Consider the following 26303-nt stretch of genomic DNA (forward strand, 5'->3'; position numbering starts at 1 on the left):
TGCTCAGGAGGTGTGTGGGGCCCTGGGGGAGGTGGACACCCCACCTGGGTCTGTGTGACCTGTGGGCGCCAGGGCTGCAGGGACTCCCCTGAAAGCCGGCGTTCCTGGCTCAGATGAATGCGTCTTCCTCACGTTTATTTTTTCAAATAAATCTCTTGTTTCCTCATCTTCAGCTCCCCCTCGCCCCCAGCTCCCCCACCATCCAGAACGGTCAGCCCGGTGAGGTGAGCTGGCCTGGCTGGCTGGGTGGGGCCTCCTGCCCTGTGGCCTTGAGCTAAGGCCAGGCCTGCAGCTGCCGCTGGTCGTACTCAGCGATGAGCCTCTTGATGTGGGCCAGCTTGCTGTGCAGGTACTCGCAGCGGTGCTTCTCCTGGCTGTAGTTGGTGTTGGTCTGTAAGAGAGCGGCCGGGCTGACACTCGCCCACACGGCCAAGGCTGAGAGCCCAACCCGAACTCGAGCTGCCCCGCTTGGCTGCCCCAGGTTCCCACTCGCCCTGCTTGCGGCCTGAACTCTCCATGCCGTGACAGGGACCCCTGCTCTGCCCCTCGGCTCCACCCTGGGAAACGGTCACAGCCAGGGTGAGAGGCTGAGGCAAGATAGGTCATGAAGCTTCCACGCTGGGCTGGGGCCTGGCTGGCAGGGAGCCGCCCTGGCACATGTGGCCCTCAGGAACGTGAGCTGCTGTCGTGGAACCACATCGCAGGAGGCTGTCAGGGAGCCCAAGGCTGGGAGGCGGAAAGGACCTGGGGCTGTGCCCATCAAACACTGGGAGAGTGGGGGTGGGGGCTGCACCCAAGCTCATACGACAGGCTCAGCTTCTCAGCTGTGACCAGGGGCGAGGGCTACTCCGAGGGCCTGAGACCAGCCCAGCGAGGCCCTTCCTCCCTCCCTCCTCTCCCAGACTTCAGCGCCACTCATCTTGAAACAGCTTCTGACCCCACCCCAGCTACCCCCAACAAAGGGATGGAGACTCACCTTCTTGATTTTTCGATATTCCTGTAAAATCTGCCCACGAGTAGTCTGGAGGAAAAACAAAAGAGAAAGCGAACAATGCATTACCTGCAGAACACCCCCACTGAATGTCCCCTTCTCCCTGATAACCTGCGACCTGCAAGGTCACCGCATGCCGGGGGACAATGGCCTCAGCGTGGCGTGATGGCGTGAGGAAGCGCAGAGGAGGGGCAGGGGGCAGGCTGGGGGATGAGCAGTGCAGGAGGTGGGGGAGGAAGCTGGGCCAGGGGAGCGAGGGGCAGGCGCCCAGCCTCAGGGACAAGCACACGAGGCCTCGCGGTAGGAGGGGCGGGCTGGTCAGAGCCTCTGGAGGAGGCAGAGAGCAGATGGGACGGCCCCCTTCCCTCGCACCCAGCTGGCCTGTGCACCGTTCAAGGCCAAGCGCAGAGGCCCCCTGACCACCTGGGGAGTGTCCCTGTGGGGCCTGCAGGGAGTGGGGAGGACAGAGATGCCCTGGGGATTTTCTGTCCTAGACCCTCAGAGGCCCCATTTCTCTGCCCCAATCACGAGCCATCTCCTCTGGAAACCCAAGTGGCCTCCACCAGGGGAGATGGACCCCAACACCACGATTAATCAGGGCTGGCCCTGCAGTCGGGTAACCAGCGCTGAAAGGTGGCACAAGGGGGAGGGCTGGCGTCCCAGGGCTGGTGACCAAGCACCCTGCAGTGAGCTCCCACAGGGGATGGCTTGGGGAACCCAGGTGCCCTTGGCCAGAGGAAGAGGGTTGGGGCGGGGGAACCCCAAGGACCCTCCATCCCCTCCCACCCCCCACTGTCTGTGACGGCTCTGATGGGCCGTGGGATGTGGCCTGGCCAGCCCCTCCTGGCTGGGGGACTGAGAATTCTCGTGTGACGTGGGTAGTGGGCTGCAGAGGGGACCCCAGGCGCTCTCAGAGATGGGGACACAGGCACCCCAGCCCGCTGCTCCCCGCTGTCTCCACTGCTCGGAACACCACCCCCGCCTCTGTGGGTCATCTCCCACCTGCGAAGTCGGTCACAGCCGGCCCCACTGCTGAGGACGCTGAGCTCCAGGGACAGGCCTAAACCACTTGGGGAGTGGGAAGGAGGGGCGAGCAGGGCCCTCAGCCCAGAATACAAGGGAACATGCCCGAGGATGCCAGCACCGGGCAGAGCCATTGGATGTGCGTGGGCAGGGCTCTACCTCGTACTCCTCAGAGCCCTGGGAGAGCTGCCGGAGCTGGGCATCGAGCTGCGTGAAGCGCCGCGTGACCTGCTCGATGCGGGCGTGCAGGTCTCGGTACTCGCTATACTCAGCATTGAAGTCGTTTTTGTAGCTCTGGCGCTGCTCCGAGGAGGAGATAGTGGCGTATTTTCTGGAGAGACCAGAGAGAGGGGCAAGAGGGGCTCAGGGGGCGGCAGGAGAGAGCCTGGAAGTGCCCACAGCCTTGCGGCCGGCCCCACCCAGGAAGCAGCCCTGACCTCGAGCAGACTGGGCCGGGAATTCACACACGTGGCCTGGGGTCAGCTCTGCCTCTGCTAACGTGCAGGGCAGGGGCCGGGAGGGGAGAGGCACAGCCGGCAAGGGAAGTACTCACAGCAAGTAGTCGGGAGTCTCCGAGGTCGACGTGGGAACACTTGAGCTGCTGCAGGTCCCATTTAAACCTGCAAAGAGCAAACGCATAACTCCTGAGTCCACAGCTCGTGTGTCCACGGTGAGATCCTCAGAAGGTTGATGCCTTGCTGTCTGAAGGCCCTGGAGGGGACGCTGCGTGCAGAGGATCGCTGAGGCCATGTGGCGGGAGCCAGGACCGGCAAAGGAGGCATGAGCACTGAGCAAGTGCTGTCTGGCCACCTCGGGGGTCCAGCTGCAGCCAGGAGTGCCCTCAGCCCGTGGGATAAGTGGCGAGGCAGCGTGGTGTGTGTCCCCAAAGCACAGCCGTGCAGAGATGGCATCGTGGGTACGTTTTCGGCAAGCACCCCAAAGGACGGATTCATTGCAGGGCAAAGCCTCGGCAACTCGTCCAGAGTCTCTGCCGCCTCCACTGACCTCGTGTAAAGGATCACTAAGCTGAAAACCGGTGACCCCTGGATAATCGAGTCCCAGGGGTATCCCGGGCTCCAGCCCTACAGGACAAAGACAGACGGCCACCAGGGAAAGCCCTGGCTCCTGTCCACACCTCTCCCGGTGGATGGAGTCGTAGGCTCTGCAGGCTCCAGTCCCTGGTCTGAGCCACCCCCTCTCCCCATCCTCCCGTTCCTCACACCAGAGATGGGACTTCAGGATCAGAGAGGCAGCCCCGGAACAGGGCTGGGCTGGTGGCTTGAGAGGCCAGGGACTGTGACACAAGACTGTCCACAGGGCTCAAGGCCTGCCCAGGCTGCAGTCGACCAAAGCTACAGTCCGGTCCTTTTCCTCTGGGAAACTGTTCCAGCTGGCCTCCCCCTCCCCACAACTTAGAAGCAATTTTATCGCTTTGAAGCATATCCTGAGTGCCTATTTTTGTGCCTCTCTCAGAGGGAAGCAGCCCACCCAGTGGATCAGCAGTTTGCTGAGCCCTCCTGTGGTTTTATACTCCGGCGCGAGGTGCCATTCCCAGCAATGGATGGAGCCCACCCCCACCTGGGTGTCATCTTTGAAGAGGCTGTGGCCTCCCCAGAATGCAGCCCAACAGGCACATACATGAAGGTTTAGTCTACACTCCCACCACCCACACCCCACACAGGACAGGCCTCCTGGGGTGTTCCGCCTTGAGGCTTAGGGTCAGACTGACCTGGCACCCAAGACACTGTTGGGGTCCAGCCTGTGGCAAACCTTTGTGGTCCCCACTCCTGCTCCGGCACTGGCTGCGTGAGGCTGTCACTTGGCTGCCCCTGCACCAGCCGAGCTGGTTCCCACACACATGTGTCCCCTCCACTAGCTTCTCCTGTGCCTCCCCAGGGCAGGGGGTGCAGGGACATGTCTGCGAGTTCACCCTGCAGGACCCAGGTCTGGGTGCCAATGAGAGAGGGTGCCCCCAATTCCACACAGGGGTCAGTGTGCCTGAGCTTGGCCTGGCTGAGCCCAAGCCCTCCACCCAGCATGCCAGCCTGCCCAGGAAGGCACCCTCTGGCCACAGGAGGGATCCACAGCCTGAGCAAGAGTCGGGGGCAGGCACGAGGGTGGGCGTAGGACCCAGGAGTGGGCCTGCGGCATAGGGGGATGAAGATGGCCAGAGGGGGGCCTCGAGAGTGGGGGCCACAGGGAGGCTGAGCTGAGCCACCTGCCTGACAGGTGGAGGCCGCCACACCTGTCAGGGTCAGAGGCGATCACAGGGCAGGGCTCGGACAGCAGGGCCAGACTAGGGGGACAGTGTCACGCAGAAGGGTGGGTTAAACAGATGCCCATCCCTCTGCCCCATAGGACATAAGGGTGAGGAAGCTTCCTCAGGGGCTGACCTGGAGCCCTCTCCAGCAAGGCTGGGGGAGCATTCAGAGAACAATGCTATTGCTAACGGTGGGTGGGCAGCTCCTGCCTGCACGTGCCCCCAACCCAGGAAGGAGCCACAGCAGATGTTACAGCGGGGGGGGTGTGTGTGTGTGTGTGCTGGGAGCTTGGGGACATGTTACAGCAGTGGTGTGTGGTGTGTGGTGTGGTGTGGTGTGTGTGTGGTGTGTGTGTGTGTGTGTGTGTGTGTGCTGGGAGCTTGGGGGGGCTTTGCAACCACCTATTACCACTATCATTTGAGCTGCCTGAGAGACGGCTTAAGGTGGATCACTTGGCGCCAGACCCAGCTTCTGGTGCCTCAGTTACCCTTTTCCTTTTCCTTGGGGCCTCTACTCCCTGGGTTGCCTGACCCCAAATGTCACTTTCTCACCTCGGCTTGGGGAGGAGCTGCCTGGAGCTGACGCACACCGGGCAGGACCCAAAGCCATCTGAGCCTTGCGTGTGGGCCGGCCCGGGCAGCATCTTCCTGGCCCCATCTGATGCCCGGCCCCACAGTGCTCCCACCCAGGGCCCTGCCAGAAGCACACAGCATCCGGAATCCGCTTCTGCCATCTGGGGCAGAATGCGCTGCCCGGCTGCTCAGCAGTTTGCTGAGTGATGTCTCTGTGATCCTGTGTGATGTCTCCTCCCGTGAGCCTGTCTCCCTGAGGAGGAGCCGGATCAGATGGCGTGTGCTCAGGGAACCGGGGGGCCGCCTTCTCTCCTGCGGCCCACCCACAGGTGCTAGGAAGCCTAGCGTGCAACAGGGTTGAGGAATACCAGGGGACTTGACGGAACTGCAATGTCCGTCTTCACCGGACCAACCCTGCTCTTCCAGGACCTGCCCTCCAGCCACAGAGGGAGGGGCTGGCAAGCCGGTGAAGGATAGGTGAGGACAAATTTAAAAGCCTTAAGGAGAAGTGGCTCCACCCCATCCAGGAATGCCCCCTGCTGGGAACCCTCCTGAGGAAATAATCAGAAAGCTGCAGCAGGTGACGTGGCCCGAGGCTGCGCCTCTGTTGCCAGGACATGCTGATAAGGTTAAATTACATGAAAGGAAATTCACAATGGAGTCCCTATTGCTAAGAGAGCTCTCTAAAAATGGAACCAAGAGGCCATTAAGGAAGTGTGACTTGTGCAGTCTCAGCCTAGATGGAATCTGACCTTCTGACGCGATGAAGTCATCTGCCAGAAACTTGTGACAGCCTATCTACTCATCAGACCCCCTACCCTAAAAACACTTGTGACACTGTCTACTTACTGGACCCCTAACCTAAAACAAATATTTTCTGACTTGCATCAGAGTTAAACCATCCTCACCAGGCAACCTCTAACAAACTCGTGGCTTTTTGTCTTTATAAGCCCGACTCCTTCTCCTCCTCAGAACACTCTTTCGCGCTCACCTGAATCTATGTCTCCTGAACTGTAATTTTTAAGACCTCAAATACACGATTTTCTTATTTGCAGCCTCCTGAATTATTCTTGGGGTTGACAGTAGCCACAAGGGATGCTCGGCTCAGGTGCCTAGGGCTATAACTGGAGGCGGGGCGGCTCTGGGGGACATGACCCCAGCCCCACCGCCATCCTAGCCCATCCATGCGCCTCCCCAGTGCCCCGGGCCTGAGAAGGTTTCCCTGCTCAGCACATGGCCCTGGGCAGCCTTGCACCCCTCATCCTGCTGAGGGTCTCTCCACTGCCAGCTTCCTCACAGGCTGCAACTGCAAGACCGTGTTCTGGCTCTTACCTTCTGTTGTTCTATGGACAGTCTCCCACCTCCTTCTGGGGCCCACCTCCCAAACCCTTTCTCCACAGGCTGAAATGTTCGCCTAGCAGGCCACACCAGGTCCCTGGTGATCCAGGGGCTGCCCACCTCCCTCTCCACCAGGCCCTGCCCCCCACTGCCTTCCCTGAGCCCCAGTCCCACCCTGTTCTCTCTCTGTGCCTGGGACCTCCCCGTAGCCAGAGCTGGGCCCTGGAACTGTTGCTCTCCCTGTGTGATGTCTCCTCCCGTGAGCCTCAGCTCCATCAGGCTCCAAGCCCCTGGCCCCCAGAGCTGGCCTGGTACACACAGGACTGCCAGAGGCTCTCAGAATAACAATGCCAGGGCAGTCACAGACGAGCCGGTGCGAGGACACAGGAGGCAAAGAGGCCTAATGTGCAAGCTGAGCCGAAGTGGGGGCTCGTGGGCAGCCCTCTCGGCACTCTGTGGAGTGAGGGTGGTGGGCATGGGGCCGGTGCTCAGGCTCCTGGTGACACCCTCTTGCAGAGCCCCTGCCCCTAGGCCTGCCTCTTGGCACCTACCCGGGGCGACTGGTGGGGCTCCAAGGGGGCCCGACATCTGGTCTGGCGGCCGGGGCCGGTGCCTGTCCTCAGCCGCCCTCTCCTTGTCTTTGTGCTTCTTGGATTTCTTCTTGGACTTGCCGTGCAAGGAGGTGCCATGGGGCCTGCTGGGCTGGGCACAGTCCGTCAGCAGGGGCAGGCTGAGGCACTCAGTAGGTGCCGGGGCGGCCACTTCCCCACGCTCGCAATCCCGGCCGCTGTGGCCCAGGTCGTTGCTGACGTCGGCCAGGGGGTCGTGGGCCCGTGGTGGCTCCAGCCGCAGGGGCAGGTGGGCGTCTGTACCAGCCAGTGGGCCCGGGGTGGGAAGCAGGGCCTCACGGCCGTGGGGCACACTCAATTTCCCATTGACTGCAGGCTGACCTCTCTGGGTGAAGTGCGATATCCTGGTTTTCTTGTTGGCCAGAGGGTCGATGAAATCAGGAGGCTGTGGCCGTTTCTGGGAAGGAAAGGAGACAATTTCAGAGGGGAGCCTGTGCCTAGAGTTACTGCGGAGAGGCTGGGCACCGCAGGCCCGGAGGAAACCCAGTGCCCACACGCAAGGCCCACGCTGACCACATGGGGGCGCGCGAACACTAGCCAGGCCCAGGATGCCCAGAGCTCAGCAGCGGCTGCCCGCCCAGGGTCTCAGCTCTCAGCTGGGCCCAGAGGCCACCAGAGCGGAGGAAGGGCGCTGGGTCATTAGTGGACCTGGTTGCAGCCCAGAAGGGCCACCTCTGGGAACTGGTCTAAAACATCACTGGGCTCAGCATCGTCCCATCCCTGGACGATGGGAAGAGTGACAGAGCCAATCTGAGTGACACAGGGCAGCCCCACAGGCCAGGACCAACACCTCCAGGCCCCTGACTACTTGGATCCCCATGGCAACCCTGTGACATGGTGCAGGCTTCATCCCCATTTCACAGACAAGAACACTGAGGCCTGTGAGGCAAGGCCAGACCACAGGAATGGAGCCAGGATCAGACCAGGTGGCCCAGGACCAGGGAAGCAGCGGTAGGGAGAAAGAAGGCAGATGGGCAACCCAGGATCAGAGGGAAGCAGTGGGGACGCAAGTGAAATGAGGCCCTCTGTTCTCCACAACGGCCCTACAGCCACGGGGAGGCTTTAAGGGTCATGGGCCTAGGCTGGGTGCCTCCAGGGCAGAGGAGGAAGAGGGAGAAGAGGGGTTGGCCCCTCCCAAGCAGGGATGGAGACATGGGACTCATAAGTCAGAGCACGCAGGTGGGTGGGGAGAGCTTTCACCAAACAGCTCGAGCAACGGTGAGGTGAAGATCAAGCCCCCAACAGCAAGGCCCCCCCCAAATGCCCTTCCCGACTACTGACTAACATGGCCGTGGCCACTGCTCATAGGACCCCACTGGGCCCTGGCTGGGCTGCAGCCATACACTTGATTTTCCAACAGCCCGGGGAGGCAGGAGCGCCCACCATACAGAGAAAGCAGGAGGCTCAGTGTGGTTCAGCAGCCTGCCCTCCCTCAGCCACATACCCACAGGTAAACCAAGGAACCATAACCAAGTCCCAGGCCCAGGACACCCAACCCCCAGCCAGCTGTTCACTCATTCAAGAAAGCTTGCCAGCCCTGAGCCAAAAGCCCAACAGGCTCCGTAAGAACCAAGGTCAGGTCAGGCCCACTGGCTCTGGTGAGACCCACCCTCCCTCCCCACCACGCTCCTACCTGAGGGGGTGAGGCTGAGCTCCCATGCTCGCCTGGAGGACTGTTGGCCGCAAGGTCCCCAGGGAGGCCACCTGAGCTCTGTGGCTGGCACAACTTCCTGCAAAGGAGAAGCAGGGTGGGTTGGAGGGATCCTCAGCAGTGCCCTGTGGGGCGCACACACGCCCACCTGTCCCTGCACTGACACCACGCTGTCCCATTCACGCCCAGTGATTTGGGGAGGGCCTGACTCCAGAGCAGAGCCAGAGCAGGGCTGAGTGTGATGGGTACACCAGGGCCCGGCAGGCAGAGAGCAGCCTGAGCGCGTTCCACCCTGGGTTTATCCACAGCTGCCCTGCGGCCAAGGTCCCAGCCTCACTGCCAGGAGGACTGTCCCGTTGGGTGTTCTGCACCCAGAGAAGGGTCAGATGACCACCCACTCATCTAGACTCCCATTACCATGGAGACCAAGGACCCATATAAAACTGACCAGACACTCAAGATCCATGCTGTGTCCCCAGGGGAGCTGCTGTCACTGGGGTGCTGGTCCTCACTTTTAAAAACAACTGTCATCCTAATAAACAACACTCACTGCAGAAACAGAGAACACAGAAGAGGACTGAGATGCCCTGGTCTGTGATGGGAGGGCCTTCCAGATTCAGCTCCCATCGTCCTGGGAGCCCAGGCCACAGCACCTCCAGGGATGGCAGGGGTGGCCACCAGTCCGGCGGGACGCGAGCACAACAATGTAGCCAGGGAAGAGAGAAGAAACACCCCAATGCCTGACACACAAATGGAGGCCCCGACAGTCACCCCGGCTCGGCGGGGGGGAGGGGGCTCTCCGCTTAGCCTCCTGCACTCCCAGAGACTGTGCGTTTCATGGGAGCCCAGGCAGCTGGCCAGGTGCTGGGAGTGGTGCCGAGGGCCCTCCACGCCCTGCAGGGAAGCTGAGCTGAGGTCCAGGGCCATGTCTGCGCTGCTCTAACCAGTGACAAGCAGAGCCCCGCCCCTGACCAACAGCCACACTCTAGACAACTGCTGCTGTCCCCTCCACAGTGGCCTGAAATGCAAGCAGAGCCACAGGAAAAAGGCCCGAAACATGCAGGCGCTTGAGGCAACACAATCCACGAGGCTGAGGGCAAGTCTGCTGCTCCAGCCACATGGAAGCAACCAGAGCTTTCGGTTAAAGACAGAGAACCAGGTATTTACATCCACTCTCTTTCAAGCCCCCACTAAAAAGGCATAAAAGAGAAAGGGAAAAAGAGAGCAATGAGGGGACTTCCCTGGTGGCGCCGTGGTTAAGAATCCCGCCTGCTAGTGCAGGGGACACGGGTTCCAGCCCTGGTCTGGGAGGATCCCACATGCCGCAGAGCAACTAGGCCCGTGCGCCACAGCTACTGAGCCCACGTCTCACAACTACTGAAGCCCACGTGCCTAGAGCCCGTGCTCTGCTACAAGAGAAGCCACCGCAGTGAGAAGCCTGCGCACCGCAACGAAGAGTAGCCCCCGCTTGCCACAACTAGAGAAAGCCCACGTGCAGCAACGAAGACCCAACGCAGCCAAAAATAAATAAAATACATTTATTAAAAAAAAAGAGAGAGAAATGAGCAATGATATTCAATGCAGAAGTACAAGTGGTGACTGCCCTACAGGATCCAAGAAAACGGAGTCCCAGGCCACAGAACCCCACGGGCCCAGGATGGGTGCCTCAGGAACCTCAGCAGAGGGGCCCCTGCCAGGCTGTCCCCCCAGAGCCTTGCTCTGGGTCCCGGCCTGCTGTGGGGCAGCAGGGAAGGGAGCCCACAGCATGTTCAGGAGTGAAGGAGCCCAGGCCTTCTCCAGGATGCTCGGGCCACACAGGATGGACAGAGACGTGGCCTCGGGAGAAGAGGAAACAGAGGGGCCTATGGGGGATTCAGAAACGCCTCAGCAGTGCTCCTGAGGAGGCTGAGTTGCCTATGGGAAAGTCCTGAAGAGGCTGCGCACCCGGGCTTCCAGGCAACAAATGTCAGACCCCAAAATAGACAGGAAAATGCATTTGAAAAGAAAGAGAGACTCTGTAAGGGGATGAAAACTTTAAATCCACGAGAAAAGCACCATCCTTAATAGCCTTAGAAAGACACAGAACTTAAATACACATTTCTCCAAAGAAGACATACGAATGGCCAATAAGCACATGAAAAGATGCTCAACATCATCAGTCATCCAGGGAAACACAAATCAAAACCATGATAAGATACCACTTCACACCTGCCAGGATGGCTAGAATCAAAAAAATGGAAAATAACAAGTGTTGGTGAGGATGTAGAAAAACTGGAACTATGTACTGCTGGTGGGAATGTAAAATGCCGTGGCCACTGAGAAAAAGTTTGGCAGTTCTTCAGAAAGTTAAACACAGGATTACCATATGGCCCAGCAATTCCACTCCTCAGTGTATATTTGAGAGAACTGAAAATCGATGTCAGCTATATTCGTGTCCTGGTACGTGAATGCTCATGGCAGCACTACTCATAATCATGAAGAGGTGGAAACAATCCAAGTGTCCATGGACAGATAAATGAATAAACAAAATGCCCACACAATAGGATACTACCCGGCCATAAAAAAGAGTGAGGCTCTGACACGTGCTACAGTGTGGACGAAACTCAAAAACCTAATCCAAGTGAAAGAAGCCAGACACAAAAGGCTGGAGTACATAATCCCATTTATATGAAACATCCAGAACAGGCACATCCATCAAGACAAGAGGCAGATTAGTGAGGCTGGGAGAGGGGGAACGGGGAGTGACTGTTAACGTGGGGTTTCGTTTTGGGGTGACTGCTTTGGAACTAGAGAGAAGTGGTAGCTGCACCTTGGGAACTAGCAACAGTGGCAAAAAAAGAGACAGAGGGAGAAGCTGAAGAAATCTTCCAAAAGTAGAAGAAATTAAAAGAAACAACAGGGAAGACAACGGTGCCGCACAGCCCCCAGTGGCAGAATGAGAGGAAGGGCGAGGGAGGACAGTGAGGCCTCTCACAACCACGCCCAGGACGGGAAGAAGGACGAGGCAAGTTTTCAGACTGCAAGGGCTGGGGCGCCGGTCCCAGAGCACCCGCCAGGCCATCCTGTGACCATGCAGATGGATACAGGGCCAGGAAGGGAACCTCCGTGGCCTTCCGGGGGCCAGGTCTTCAACACAGAGGGAAAGTTCCTTCCTATCTGGAAGACTAGACTTCGCCAACTGCCAATTCAGTGTGACGGCCACCCAGGCGTGAAGATAGGACAGATGGACCTCCCAAAGCCCTCTCCTCTGAGAGATGCTCCAAGAGCTGCGTCCCTTCAACCCCAGGGCAGAATCACAGACCCAGGAACAGAAGGACCCGCAAGGGACGGGGGCAGCTCCCGGTGGAACCCCTGATCCCCTGATAGTGATAAAAGGCGACGGGACAACCACGGGGAGCTTGGGGTTGGACATGAAGGACACAGAACGCTGAGCAGAGAAAGTAACAACTCGGCCAAGCAGGTTACCAACTCCAGGGAAAGCATGATGCGTGTGAGACGGACTGAGGCTCAGGTTGTCTAGGCTGTGCCCTGGGGGAGGTGAGGCCAGGACACAGGCAGGCCGGGGTGACTGATTTCAGGGCCAGGTGGAGTTGAGGCCTCATCCTGCACTGCGACGCCCACAGACTCCTCCTGGGACAGGCCAGGCCCAAGCAGCTACACACGTGGGGACTAAAAGCACAGAGGAAGCATCCAGGTCAACAGCCGAGATGCTGGGAGTGCACGTCTGTGCAGAGCAAAGCCACAGGGGCCCAGGCAGACCCTGGAAGCAGGAGCATGTTTAAGTCAGGTGCGAGTTCGGAACAAGCTGTAGGAAAAGGAGGCGCTATAGGCCCTGGGGTGACACAAGTCCCCACACCCTGCCTGTAACAACAGGAACACCCCAAGATCCTGTTTTTTTCCTTCTTGCCGTGAGACCACAGCATCAAGACCTGCTATAACTGGGGCTTACTTCAGGGAGGGAGCAACCTAAAGAAAAACAAGTTGTGCAGAGGGGCGCCTGGAGAAACCTTCTGTGTGGCTGCGGGCATCAGGGGTGTTGACCCTGCCCTCTGCGCGCCAATCAGTTCACGCTTCCAAGGGCAGTAGGAGCTGTCGGCTTCCCAACAGGCTTCCGGCGGCGAGGCTGCTCTCCCAGCGGCCCACGCAGACAGAGAGAAGAGCATCCAGACAGCCCAGAGCGAAAACAAGGGAGGAAGCCTGAGCTTGGCATTATACTGAGATCCAGAGTCCGCATCCCTAGGAACCTCCCACCTAACACCCCTCAAGATTCAGCCCAGGCGCTGTTTCCTACAAACCACACCCATTCACACGCAGACAGGCTGCTTGCTCTCGGCCACACCCCTTCCCGGGAGCTCTGGGAGGCCAAGACGCTTGGGGTCTGAGATCAGCGAGAGGCACCCAGTGAGAGGCTCTGAAGGAAGGAAGAGTGGAAGCAGCCTCAAGGTGCCCCCCACCATGTGCCCCTGGCCACCTCAAAGCACTAGGGTGGGTGTAAGTGACTATTTCAACCCTTTGCCAAAAAACGTGATAGATGTGAACACCTGCAGGAGGTGACTGCCTACCCAGGATGTGCTTTGCTGGGGCAACAGAGGACCCCCAGAGAGGGCAGTGGGGGCCGGGGGGGCACCTTCTGCCGAGACCGTCTCCTCTCAGCCTCCCTGAGCACCCAGAGACCTCCAGACAGCCAGAGCAGTGACCCCGGGACAGCAGGTGAGTGTCCCGCAGGGCCAAGGAGGAACTCAGGGTTCACCTAGACCGGCCCCGACTCAGCTCTGCTTTCCAGACGCAATTACTGCTTTAAACAGCTAAACTTAAAAAAAAAAAAAAATTTAAAAAAACAAAAAAACCCCAAACCCTTCATAAACAGCTCCAAGTCCCTGAGAAATCACTTAAGGACTAATTAGCATATCAGGCTGTTCTGAACAGCACTTCACTTCACAGCCCGGGCTCCGGAGCCAGGCATCAATTGAGAAGGAAATCATTAATTGCTTGCCTCAGATGGGGGCCTACTTACCCACTTCTCCCTAGAGCTACCGTGGCCACTCCTGACTTTGGGTCCCAATTAACCAGAGAGGGGATGCATTTAATTAATGCTGCTTAATCTTGTCTGTGGGGAGTTTTGTTTTGTTTCTCTCTGCTTCTCGTCCTCGAGAGGCTCTTTTTAAGAAAGAGGGCCCGCAGCAGATGCCTGTGGGGATGTGCAGGTTTTGGAAGCAACCTTGACAGGAAGGGCAAGAGCGGGCAGAAGGAACGGTCTGGGGCCTTCTGTCCGGGCATTCTAGTGTTCAAGACGGTGACTCACACCCTCCACCCCACTCGGTAAGGGCTGGCCTTTTCCCTACAGGAGGACACGGTGGGCCACCCAGGCAGTCTCCACAGACCCCTCCATCCTGCTTGCGGGCCCTGCAGCCTTTGGGGCCAGATGAGGCCCCCCCCAGCATCCTTGGGATGAGATCTGCCCCAGGTCCAGGAGCTGGGAACTTGCTCAGGGATAGGGAGGCAGTTACCGGATGAGCATCCGCTTCAGCAACTTCTGGTCCCCCTCCGAGTAGCCGGGCCAGTCCTTCTGCACATCCTTGTATACACAGTCCTTCAGCGTGCACGTGCCATCCTTGGCATTCACGTTGGCTACCTGCAAGACAGAGCTGGTGTCACCTTGTGTGAAGCCCGAGAGAGACAGATGTTCCTGAAAGCATCTGCGAGGGGGCAGGGAGAGGCGGAGATAGACGTGAAAGGGGAAAGGGGACAGCACACTCCCTCCCCGAGCCAACACCTCACTCCACAGCTCCCCTGCGTGCCAGCACAGCAACCCTCGGGGTGCAGAAGGGTCAGGGCAGCGGTCCATATATACACGTCTTACAGCTGCTGGAGGCCAGGTTGGCTCCAAAAAGGGGAGGCTGCCATCTATACTCCCAAGACTCCATCACCAGCCCATCCCCCTGCTATGGACTGAACCATTTTTGTCCTCCCAAAGTCCATGTTAAATCTTAACCCCCTTAATCTAAGGTGATGGTATTCGGAGGTGGGGCCTTTGGGAGGTGATTAGGTCATGAGGGTGGAGCCCTCATGATGGGGTTGGTGTCTTTATAAAGGAGAACCCGGAGAGCTCCCTCACCCCTTCCCCCCCGTGATGACAGTAAGAAGGCAGCTGTCTATAAACCAGGGCGCATGCCCTCACCAGACACCCAATCTGCCAGCGCCTTGATCTTGGACTTCCCAGACTCCAAAGCTGTGAGAAGTAAATGTCTGTGGTATATAAGCCATCCAGTCTATGGTATTCTGTTACAGCAGCCCGATGGACTAACATACCCGCTCTCAGATTCAGACCTCCTGTGGCAGAGTCAGCCGAGACTGGGGTGCTCGGTGAGTGGTGCCTCCAGGGGCCAGGCTGAGCCCACCTTCCCTGCAACCAGCCAGCCCTGCTGCTGCTGGTTAACAAAAGCTGAGCTTGTCTCCAAGACTCTTTGCGAAGATGGATTTAAAACGTTTGCCGTAAGAAGCTTGACGGAACTCAGGCCCCTGACCTGAAGCGGGCACTTCCCTGAGTGTCTCACTTGGGCACCATGGTCTCCAGAACACGCGTGTGTAGCCATGTGGCTGGCACGCTGTTTTTCGCTCTCACTGAGACTACAAGTTCTCCACATCACAGCAGTTTTCACAAGGAGTATTTTTTAATGGTTGAGTAATATTCCACCAAGTGGCTACACTGTGATGTACTCAAACGTTTCTCCTTTGTTGGATGCTGACGCCGTTTCCAGTTTCTCTGTAGCATAAACAGATGTCACTTGTGCAGGTTTTTCCATGCTGGTGATGGTTTTCTTCAGCCAGCTTCCCAGAAGTGGGATTAGTGGGTCAGAGGCTCTGAACATTTTTATGGTTCTTGATACGTTTTGCTAAAATGCTCTCCGGAAGAGCCACCCACCCGTCAACACTCCCACCAGGAAGATGGAACGCCTTAAATCTTTTCTGTTTTCACAGAAGGAATAGAGAAGGCGCCTTTGAGCAGTGTGGTTTTGTTAGTGCTGTTCATCAGAGTCCCTGGTCACTTGCGGGGGCTGGAAATGAGCATCCTGGGTGAGGCACAGCCCCTGACACCTTCCCATCCCCAAGCTGGCGGGGGTCCTCCTGCCCCCCACACCGCTGCGGAGAACAAGTTGGGTAGTAAACACAGAAGCACAAGGCAGCTGGGGCAGTTTAGGAGAAATCAGAGCGGGCACGAGGAGGATGCTCTACCCCAAGACACTGGCTGGGCCACCCCCTAGGAGCTGCCAAACCCAAGTCCACTGGAGAAGCTGGAGCCCAGTATGGTGCCTCTCTGGTCCCAGGAAAGGACCAGCAGCAATGAGAATGTCACAGGGGTTAAAAATGGAGCAGTGCCCCAGGCAGACCTAAGTCAGAACCACCAGACCCCTCTCTCTCCAGAGAACTGCGCCTGGCATCCCTGCCACATCTGAGGGCTGCTCAGTGGGTAAATCTCAGGTGTAATCAAGTGCTCGGTCAGCTAAGGGTCACATTCTGCATTGTGCTTTTTTATTCTGGGCACAAACAGAACAAGATTAGAGAGCGGAGCAAGGGCATTTCTAAGAACGCTATACCAGGGGCTGAGGGCCTGGCTGGATGGCAATGCAAGCTACGGGCACAGCCAGGGGTGGGCGTGGCTGCCGCACTTGTCTCCAGTCTTGGCTCATGTCTGATGCCTCTGTCCAGCTCCCTTCAGCCCTGCTGCGGTCACCCCGTGCTGCAGGAGGCAGCTCTGGGTGGCCCCCAGCCCAGGGAAAGGGCCTCCCACATACTTCCCCCAATTTCCCAGGGGCAAGGCCGGCACGCGACTTTCCAAGGAAACGAGCGCCCTGGGAATGTTGTTCCTGGTTCTAGAGCTTTCTGGGTGCTTTGGCAAGCCCCTTTGCCAAAGAAAACTTCTGGGCTCCAGAGCCATGCATCTGTCTTCTAATAGGCCCCGAGCCAACCCCTAAGCTTGCAGGGAGAAACAGTGCTGCTCAGTCCTTGCCAGCATGACCTCCACGTGGGGGACAGCGGCTCAGGAGGCCAAATCCGCACAAAGGCACCCAGTGAGTGGACATGGGCGCTCCTGACAGTAACATGAGTCTCTGGTGAGCACCTCAGCCCTCAGGACACAAGAGGATTCTCCTTGGGTGAAGGATGGGGGAGGCACCCTTCACCTGCTCGCTCTGTGGATGGGGCCCAGCCCCTGCCCAGACCTGCATCTGCTCCTTGGAATGCAGGGGAATGTCACAGAGGCCTCTCTTCCCTCTTCACCCATTCCCTTTGCCCTGAACTCTCGGGGGGTAATGGGTAACACAGGGACCCCAGCCAGAGCACGGGGGGATGCGAGCCATGCCGACATCCTCCCAACAAACGTGCTGTGTGGTCACAGCAGCCTTGGACTGCACTGGGGATGGGGAAGAGAAGTGCCCAGAGGCCTGCTGAAGAACTCGGTAAATCTGAAACTCATCCTCAGACATAGCTACTGATGGTCACGGCGTGTACGTTCTGCTACAGGAGGCACCATCCAAGTGCCCAGAGTACCTGAGGCAGGGCCACGCCTCCTCCTCAGGATGCTGGCGTGACTGCCGCTGGCTGTGCCATCCCCACAGCGCTCTGAGGTGGCCCATCCCCACTTCATGGCAAAGTGGTATCCACACGGCCCAGGTGATGTGGTGAAGCCGGAGCGAGCCACTCGCCTTCTCAGGGGTCCTCAAGTTGCCTCCTCTCGGGCAGGGCCTCAGGAAGGTGCTGGGGCCACCGCCCTTGCTCCAAAGCCCCGGCTGCTTAACAGCAGGCTCCACCTGCTGGCACCACGTTCCTGCCCGCTTAGCTCCTGACCCCAAGAGAGGTGCTGTGGTCATGCCCCAGTCGCAAATGGAAGCCTGAGGGTCCAGACGTGAAGCCGCTTGCCTGGAGCCACAACTGATGAGCAACAAGGAGGCCCTTGCTGTCTGACTGTGAAGCCCGAGCTCTTGCTAACTCACACTTGCGGGTTCCTCAGACTTCGTTCAATTCTAAAAACCGTGTGCGACTGGAGTCTTGGATCCCCTGTGCTACGCGCACTGCCTGTGTGCCCGCAGCTGGTAAGGAGGAGGGCCCTGGACAGTGAGTGCCACATGCGCAGCCCAGGCCAGCCCAGGGCAAGCACGCACCTGCTGGAGGAGGCCGTCCAGCGCGTCCTTGTCCGCCTGGGCCAGGCCGTCCTTCTGCAGCCTCAGCAGCAGCTCGGCCTTCCGGTAGGGCCTCAGCGCCAGGAGGTGCAGCACCCGATCACGGAAGGGCCTCTGAGACACCCCGCTGCCCCCGCTAACGCTGCCAGCGCTGGTCTTCTTGATGGCGCTTGCCAGGTTGATGGGGGTCGCCCGCTTCCGGGAGGGCACAGCATCCACTGCCCCCGGGGCCGGTTTCCGAAACTGAACCTTTTTGCCTGCAACAAGAGCCAGGCATTAGGGACTGGAAGGGGTGAGGGAGTGGCCACCGTGTCCCCCTGCCTGGGGCCGACGCCAAGTTCCTGAGCGAGCTCGTGGACACCCGTGGATGGCCGATGGCCGACAGCCCCAAGCTCTCACTAAGCCCAAGAGGAAGGCAATTCAAGCCTCGTCCAGCCCCACCTGCTCAGTGGGGCCCTTGGGCGGCCGAGACTGCCACCTGCTGACCACAAACAGCTCAGTGGGCACTTGCAGGGCCACACAGTCTCAGAAGCGGGAGCTACAGGAAAGAGAAGCGGGCTTAGAGCCTTAACTGACTTCATCATGGGCAGCCTACATCCTGGGGACCCAAAACACCTGACCCATATGGGGAGAGGGGGCTGATGTTAACAAGGGAGTCCCATAACTGCCAGAGGCAGGCACCCAGGGACGGAACTCCACAGCACTATGCTGGTCCCACAGGATCCGTCATTCTTTTTTATGAAAAAGGAGAAGGAAAATAAAGGCGTCAGGGCCACTTGGGCAGCTGCTCTAGAGACCCCAGGGTGTGAGCAGCTCCCCAGCTGTGGCCCTGGCAAGTGCTCCTTGGGCAGACCTGGCTGTGCTTGGAGGCCCGGGGGCAGCAGGCCGATCCCCCACCCTCTTGCTGCAAACAGAGACGTACAAGAGGATCCTCCACGGAGCCTCCAGCACTGCTCTCGAGGGAGGCTGCTTCCACTCCTAAGTCATTAACTCCACCTTGGACGGCGCTCCCGCCACTGCAGGAACGAGGACTGCTGAGCAAAGTCAGCGCACATCTTGAATCCTTGGGCCAGAAACCTCTCCACGACGACTTCCTTTTGCATGTATCCCTCAAATCTGATTTGTCAAATGAACACAGGGAAGAAGTGCTTTTAGAATCCTCAGGGCCAGACTTCGTCCCCAGAGGACCCATCTGATGGGCCGAAATGGGGTGGGTAGAGAGGCCTGACACACCCAGGACGTGCACGTCGGTGGCTTAAGAGGCCAGGACACGAGCGTTTCCACCAGAACGTAAACTACTGCAAAAACCTTCATTGTACCCGAAATGGCACCGTAACATGAATTTTGGACCAAGTTTTTGGCTAAAAGACCCACTCAAAATTTATTCAAATGTGTACAAATGTCCACATTTGCATCTTGAAGCAAAAACAGGCTCTGAAGCCCTTTTAGATTCTGGCTGGCACCTCTTGGGCAGCTTACAGCCCAGGGCCCAGGCTCCCTGGTCACTTACAGCCACATCCACTGGGGCCCAGCGCTGACAGGCAGGACAGATTCCTGCACCGTCTGGGGTTTCATTCAGAGCCAACCCCACTGCCAAGCAAGGAAAGTCGCATGCTCTTTGGAGCAATGTGAAACGCTCTTGCTTTTCCTTAAAGAAGAAAAAAACCCCCAAAGCCATCAAGTTCTCCCTTGCTGTAAGCCGTTTCACACCTCTCTCAGGGCTTTCTTGCCTGGCAACGCATTCCAATGACTCCTTAACTCCATCTGCATCCAGGAGGCGGGAAGACTACAGAAAGATGACGGGGCTTTCTAAATGGATAAATAGATAGTACTCTTCTCCCTATACTTTTAATGTTGTCAGTGTCGCGACTTCACTGAAATTGTTTCCAAGCAGATGCTGAGGGGCCAGAGCCTTCCCAGTGAACAGGGATCAATGTGTTTCCTTCCTGGTCTCCACCCTACGGCCCCTCGCTGGCCCCAACACAGCAGCAGGCCGCCCGCCACAGGGTGCATCTCGTCATCTGCACCTTGCCCCGGCCACGTCGGTCTTGGGAAGGAGACATCTGGGCAGGTGAGGGCAGGGGTGGCAGCTGGAGGACAGACCGAAGCTCTGGCTTCATGTAGGGTGAGTCTCCGTGATGGGTAGAGGTCCCTGAGGCTACAGCCTGGGAGAGGAGCCCTGAGATTCAGAATGCCTGGAATTCTCGGGTCCCTTAGTCCATCTTGGGTTCAGAAGGCAGCAGATGCCACCCAGGAAGGACCTTCCATCCTGACCCAACACTGACCCAGCTCATCCTACCTCTGTCAACCCGTCACTCCTGCTCCTGGTCTGGATGGGCCCTGAGTCTCTCCTGCTCCCCCGACAGCTGCCCAGCAGGTGCAAGGCCCCCACAGGTGGAGCCCCAGGCCCTGATCCTCACCCAGGTAACGGCCTCCGGGCTTGATGACGATGGCGCCTCGACTCCGCGTCTCCTCCTCAGCCTGTGCCAGGCTCTGCCGCGCTTTCTGGTAGGAGTCGTCGGTGGCACACACCGTGATTTTGTCCTGGATGCTGCCCAGGCAGTCCAGGTGGACATCCCCATGGCTGCAAGACAAGAGGCCAGAAGCCGGGATGAGCACCTGGGATGACCAGGAGAGATGGTCACCACCCCCATATCCAAGAAATGGGGCTTGGTGCTGACTTGGGCAACAGGGTTTCTTCAAGGCACATCTTGACCCGAAAGAAACAAGGGAACCCAGGTCCCTGGGCCACAGGTGGCACGCCAGGACCTAGACCTGTGCCCTGGACACACTGTAAGGAGCCAGGGTAGCTCACTTGAGAAGGGGAAGAAGGGGCGCTGGGGCTGGAGGTGGTGGGTAAACATCTGCACAGCAGGCTGCGGCAGGGGACGCCACAGTGGAAGTCGGGGGAGGCGAGTCTGCCCACTGGGAGACCTGAGGCAGCCTGGGCAAGGCTCACCTGGAGACGTACTGCTGGATGCAGTCAAAGCTGCCCTGGGGGCTGTCACGGCCGATGTTGGAGAGGTAGAAGGAGAACGTCCGCGGCTCCGTGGGGCAGTCAGGCTGGGGGATGGAGATGTGCTGCGTGCAGAAGGGGGGACATCACCAGTAGGTCCACAGCACAGAGGGGACCACAGGATGGGCAGCACAGGACCCGGGCCCATCCCTGAAGCATGCCCCTTACAGTGGGAATGTGCAACCACATTCCCTTGAAACGCACCTTTGTTTTCCCGACAGTGACAGGACCAGCGTGTCACCATGGACAGGCTGCTGGTGGGTCCTGGGTTCTCATGCAGTGGCAGGGGGGTGGGGTCCTGTGTCTGGTTTCTAAGCAGCAATGGCAACTCAGTCTGAGGAGCACAGAGCACTCAGCACACAACCAGAGGCAGGGACCCCACCCCAAGCTGGGCCATGACTCAGTTTCCCCACCAAACAGGGCTGATCTGGTTCAGGACAACCGTAAAGATGAGATGAGACAAGATGGGTGGGCGTCAGCAGCGGGCAGGGCATGCTGAGAGGTCGAGATGTCCTGACCCGCACTCCTACTTAGCAACGCCCTCTCCACCTCCTCCAGGCCAAACACTGACTCCACCTGGGTGTCTGTGAATAAGGCAGGCACGGGCCCCGAGGGGCTCACAGAGGGGCAGCACTTGCCCCCAATCAACCATGACAGGGGATGCGTGTGCCATGGTTTATGTAACCCCAACTTCAGAGAGCACCACTGTAGCCTAGCGAGGCAAAGCCACAGCCGCCAGAAAGAACAGACAGACGGCCTGCCTGAGAGACAGACAGACAGCACTAGTCCTGGCCAAAGTGCAGGGCTCAGCGTAGGCAGGACATCCAAAGGCCACTTTATTCCAGGCCGACCCTCTGGCCCCATGCCCACACTGGGTGAAGGCCAGCAGCTGCTGAAAAACACAGACAGGAAAACCTGACATTCCAGCTGCCAGCCCCTGTGCAGGCAGTGGAAGGGCCTCCAGAACCCGTCACCAGAGGTGACCAGCCTTAAAGTAATCCCTGGGCTTGAGCACAGGAGCTCATCACAGCTAGGCAGACACACAAGGTGGGGTCACAGGTGGTCAGCAAGAAGGGGCAGCAGGCCTCGTTCCTGGGCCGTCGCACCAGCCCAGCAGGCCAGGGCGAGCGCGTCTCCTCTTTGGTTGTGTGAGGACGCTAACGCACCTCACCAGCACTGGACAGAATGCGGCTCAGGGCTGAACCCCTGCCCTGTGCCCAGCCGTCACGTGTGACTGCAGGCAGCTCAGCCTGTCTGAGCCTTGTCCGTGAGAGCAAGGACACGGCAGCTTGGGCCACAGGGAGGGAGGCGGCTCCCCTGCCCCAGCCCTCAGGGTGGTGTGTAGACCCATGAGGGAAGCTGGGAGGTCACACAGCCCAGGGCTGGCTCAAAATGCTGCAGGACCCCCTCAATGCACAGCCAGTCCCTGCTCCAAAGAGAGGCCCCCGCCGTGCACACTGAGAGCCAAGGCGTCACAGAGTGGCTCCCAGGCACAGCCGCTCAGGGCAGGAAGAGCCTGGCCTGGGGGAGAGGGACAGTCCGCACCAGCCGTCCAAGGACTGCAAATGACCTTGGGCCAATGATGATCCCTGTCCCCCACGTCCCCGCCAGGATGAATGCTGCCCAGGAGAAAGGCTGCCCCGTTGGCCCAGCTCCACCCGGCCACCCAGCTGGGGTCTGTCCAGCACTCCCTCCTGGCCCTCCAGCATGATCCTGTCAATGCAGTTCGGGGGCAGGGCCCCCCCAGGACACACACCCAGTGGCAGGTGAGGCCAAAGTCCATGCAGGAGACCAGCAGGGTGGCAATGCCAGGTCGGCCCTGGCCAGCCACGCAGGCCCTAATCTCAACACAGACACCTGTTTCTTTATGAGGGTCAAAAAGAGATGGAGCAGCTCACACTCAGCATCTAAAAAATTCAAACCCAGACTGCCTGCTATCACTCACCTCGGGCAGGAAAACACACATGCACACACACACACACACACGCGCGCGCGCGCACACACGCACACACGCTCCAGTGCGTGTGCAGCATCTCGTCCAGCACTAGCAGCCCCCCTGTGTTGTCTGCTCGTCCCTTTGCAGATGTGACTTTTGTTCTCCACTATAGAAGTAACTGAAAACCCAGCACTCAGATGCCTCTGAGGGTCACTGTAGGAGATGCACCCGCAGCCAGGTACACACTGATGCAGTCGCCCAGAATGTGGCAGGAACACTGTGCACCACGAAGTCAGAAAACTCAAAAGGCACTTCCGATGGAGCCTGAACCCCAACACGGGTGGCTCTTCCTCCATCCTGACCTTGATCCTCTCCCCTCGCCACATCCCGGCTCTGGCAGAGACCAGGCCTCCCCAGGTGGCATTTTTCCATCTCAGTCTGCTCAAAGGGCAGTGGCTGCCATGGCTGCCACAGTCCCCATCAGGCTATCGCCCCTACGAGGAAAGGAGAGGGTACGCACAGCACGAGTCCTGATGCAACCGTGCTTCTCTCTGGGCAGGGGTGTGGTGGAACCTTCAATGTGATCCTTTTACCCTGTGAGAACCTTTTCCACATGGGTATGTATGGCCACTTCCAAAATCCTGGAGGCGGGGGCACAGCACAGAGCCCAGAGGAGGGTCTGTGCAGCTACTGGGGCTGCAGGACGGTGGGAAGGGGAGCTTGCTTGGAGCCTGGCACTGGAGGCTCTTGAAGCCCCAGGCCCTTCCCAGCTCTGTGGCACCACCCACTATGGAATCCTCTGGTTAACAGGCTGTTTTGCTGCTGGTTAACGATGCTGGTTAATGGCTACCAGTCACTGGAAACCAGCAGGGAAACCAGCCAGCTGGGCACGAATGGCTCAGGAATGCGCAGCTTTCTCTGTGACAGCGGAGAGCTCGACACATTTTCTGAAACTTGGGCCCCGCTTAGCAGTACGTGTGCCTTCTGGACCAGGTCTCAGCTGCCACGTGGCCCTCAGCTGGCCCGAGCATGGCAGGTTTGGGTGCATCTGATGTTAGCCCCAACTCCTGGTTATGGGGAGGCAGAGGGAGTTGCCATGTGTCTGTGTGCACAGACGAACAGATGGACCTGGAGCAACAAACAGCCTTGTCCCATCCCAAATGGTCCTGGGCACCTGAGGGACTGACATCCGCCTCTGAGGCCTAAGGCCCAAGAGGGCGTGTTGGTTCCGCTGCGAGTAGGTCGAGTCCCTGCCAGAGCCCTTAAATCAACCCCCTTTGAAATCTGTCCCACGTCAGGCCGGCAGCCCTCCCCCAGACCTGCGGGGCCTGGCCTGTCTGCGGTGCAGGTGGGAGCTTCGACGAGACAAATCAAGTCCCGAGCTGGGTGGGGGATAAATGGTGGGGAGCACTTGGTATTCCAGTCAGGTAAGAACAAGACAAAACAGGCACACACAGGAACCAAACTGAGGAGCCAGGCTCTCTCCAGCCAGAGGGGTTTTCAGAGAACGTTTGTTTTCATTATCTTTCTTTTCCAGGGAACCCTCAGAATAAAGTATATTTTGGGTAAAGAGTTAACTACTGCACAGCTAAATACAACTCCTAAGCGTTGTAGTGGCCTCTTCCGCCCACTGGGAGGCTAGCTTCCTCAACCCCAGACCCAGGGCGCTTTCTAAGCACCTATTTCCTTTTCGAGAGCCACTCCCCGCACGCTGTGGGCCCTGGGAAGCGGGAGTGCACAACGCCCGCCCACCTGCCCGCCCCTTCCCGGGCTTTCCATCCCTGTGACCCAGCAACAAGCACCCCTGTGGCTCAATCTTCCACACATCCCTGATGATTCCCGCGGAGTTGGCTCCTAGATCACAGAGACACCAGTCAAGGGCCCTCGACAAGTGCCACCAAACCTCATTCTGTGAACTGCCGTTTGGGTTCCTGCAGCACGTGCAAATGCCTTCAACAGCCCTGGATGCCAACCCTACTTCCCTTTCTTTCTTTTTTCATCAACTGAAGAGTGCCGGGCTGCAGCCGGCCAAGTGGGGCTTTCTTTTCCCCTCTGCCGCCTGACACTTCACCAGCTGTCAGGGGCTGACAACTTGGAAGTGACCCCTGATGGCAGAGGGGCCCAGGTCAGCCAGCTCAGTGTCTGTGAGAGGGCAGAGAACACACACGTACACGGCAAATGAAACAAAGGTGGGCATTTTGCTCTGAAGACGATGCCCTAGATGCCCTAGATCACGGACGTGCTACAGGTGGGGCCAGGCTCTCTGGGGAAACTGGCAATGCCATACAGTCGCCCCAAGGAACCAGCCAACACCGGGGCCCAGCCGCACAGCACCCAGCCCTTGTGGCGCTCACAGCACAGGCGGGGAGGTGGCTGGACTGGATGTGACTCCCAACCCAGGAGTTGAGTGACACCGAGACCCTATGCCAGCTGTACTGCATTCACATCAGGTGGGGATTAGCACCAGGAACTGAGTGAGCGGGTTCTGGACTGCAGGGAGGACTCTGGTTCTCCTAAGGCCATGTTAACCTGCATACAACCCTTGAGGTGGGTGGCCCATCTCCTGGGCAGGGAGGCCAAGGGACAGAGGGAGAAGATCTGGCCAAGGTCCCTGAACTAAGGAGCAAATAGGGTCTCAATCTTCAGTCTGCCAGCTTCATGGGCCTCTGGGAAGTGGGCCCTGTCGGCCTACACGGGGTCCGGAACATCGAGTCAGCCCAAGCATCAGGAACGTTGAATGAGCCTGCCCAACTCCACCTGTCAGCCTCCTACTCTATTTCTAACCTCACAGGTGGAGTGTACGGAGCGACCGGGAGAAGTGGGAGCGGAGAGCGAGGCACCCTGCCTCCTCCCCTCCTCCGCTCTGGGTGACCATGCAGGTATGGCCTGGTCAGGACAGAGTCCGCCGTGTGCCTGGCACCAGGCCACGCCTCTCACACCTGGCAGGGAGGAATGGTCACATTCCATCAATGCCCAGGAGGAGAAGGACAAGGTCCAGAGGTCATAAGGGGCAGACTTAGCACCTGATCCTTCACAGCAAGCTGGGAAAGCACCCCCCTCGTCACACAGCCCCCTCCAGCCCTCACATGGTCTCAGACAGGGAATAGCCTCTTAGTGGAGACTCATGGCCTGGCTTGCCCCGAGCTGCAGCGCAGGGCCTCCACACCCTCAGAACTTTCTAGGAACTCCATTACACATGAGAATGCCCAGAAGGAAGGAAATGTGGGCAAAGCGTAAGTCTAAAACTAAGATGTTGGGACCCCTAACTTGAATGGATGTGGCTCTTAGGTTTTGCACAGGAATTTGGGCGACACGGGGTACAACCCAGGAGAACCTCACAGCGCTTCTATGAGCAGCCACGTGGTGCCTTGCTGACTAGAAAGCATCGCTCACTGGATAAATGAACACCAATCCGCGCACTGGCTTCCTCACCTTCCCACGGCTGCTGAGGGCACAGAGTGATCATGGGCCACAAGAGGGCGCCACTGGGCCAGTCTGGCAGCAAGCCCAGCATTGACCTCCAACCCCTGGGGAAATGTCTCACGGAAGATAAAGTGGAGGCTGCAAAAGGGTGACTGGCAGAAGACTGATGGGGCCAATGAAGGTGTGGAGGAAGCCCCAGAGGAGGGACGGGGAGGCAGGGGGGGCGGGGCTGGTGTCGGGAGGAGGGCCCTGGGGCCTTTAAGGGCCTCACCGACCTTGACTGGTCT

The 26303-nt window shown here is 58.7% G+C and overlaps 1 protein-coding gene across 3 annotated transcripts in view; it reads right to left on the reverse strand.

The window, feature by feature from the left end:
* ELL (elongation factor for RNA polymerase II) overlaps nt 1-26303 on the reverse strand; it is a 77905-nt gene continuing 51602 nt past the window's right edge. The window contains exons 3-12 of one of the 3 annotated variants that reach the window (XM_024767625.1): nt 20601-20722; nt 20062-20225; nt 17624-17898; nt 13973-14097; nt 8448-8544; nt 6737-7211; nt 2568-2634; nt 2174-2345; nt 977-1021; nt 1-391 (exon numbers count right to left, since the gene is read on the reverse strand). In XM_024767625.1, the coding sequence (XP_024623393.1) occupies nt 275-391; nt 977-1021; nt 2174-2345; nt 2568-2634; nt 6737-7211; nt 8448-8544; nt 13973-14097; nt 17624-17898; nt 20062-20225; nt 20601-20722 (1659 nt within the window). In that variant the 3' untranslated portion in view covers nt 1-274. Of the gene's footprint in view, nt 392-429; nt 1022-2173; nt 2346-2567; nt 2635-6736; nt 7212-8447; nt 8545-13972; nt 14098-17623; nt 17899-20061; nt 20226-20600; nt 20723-26303 lie in introns of those variants that run through there. The other 2 variants (XM_024767627.1, XM_024767624.1) reach the window with 2 other exon arrangements.

Source organism: Neophocaena asiaeorientalis, unplaced genomic scaffold (genome assembly GCF_003031525.2).
Source record: "Neophocaena asiaeorientalis asiaeorientalis breed wild unplaced genomic scaffold, Neophocaena_asiaeorientalis_V1.1 scaffold87, whole genome shotgun sequence".
NCBI classification, from domain to species: domain Eukaryota; kingdom Metazoa; phylum Chordata; class Mammalia; order Artiodactyla; family Phocoenidae; genus Neophocaena; species Neophocaena asiaeorientalis.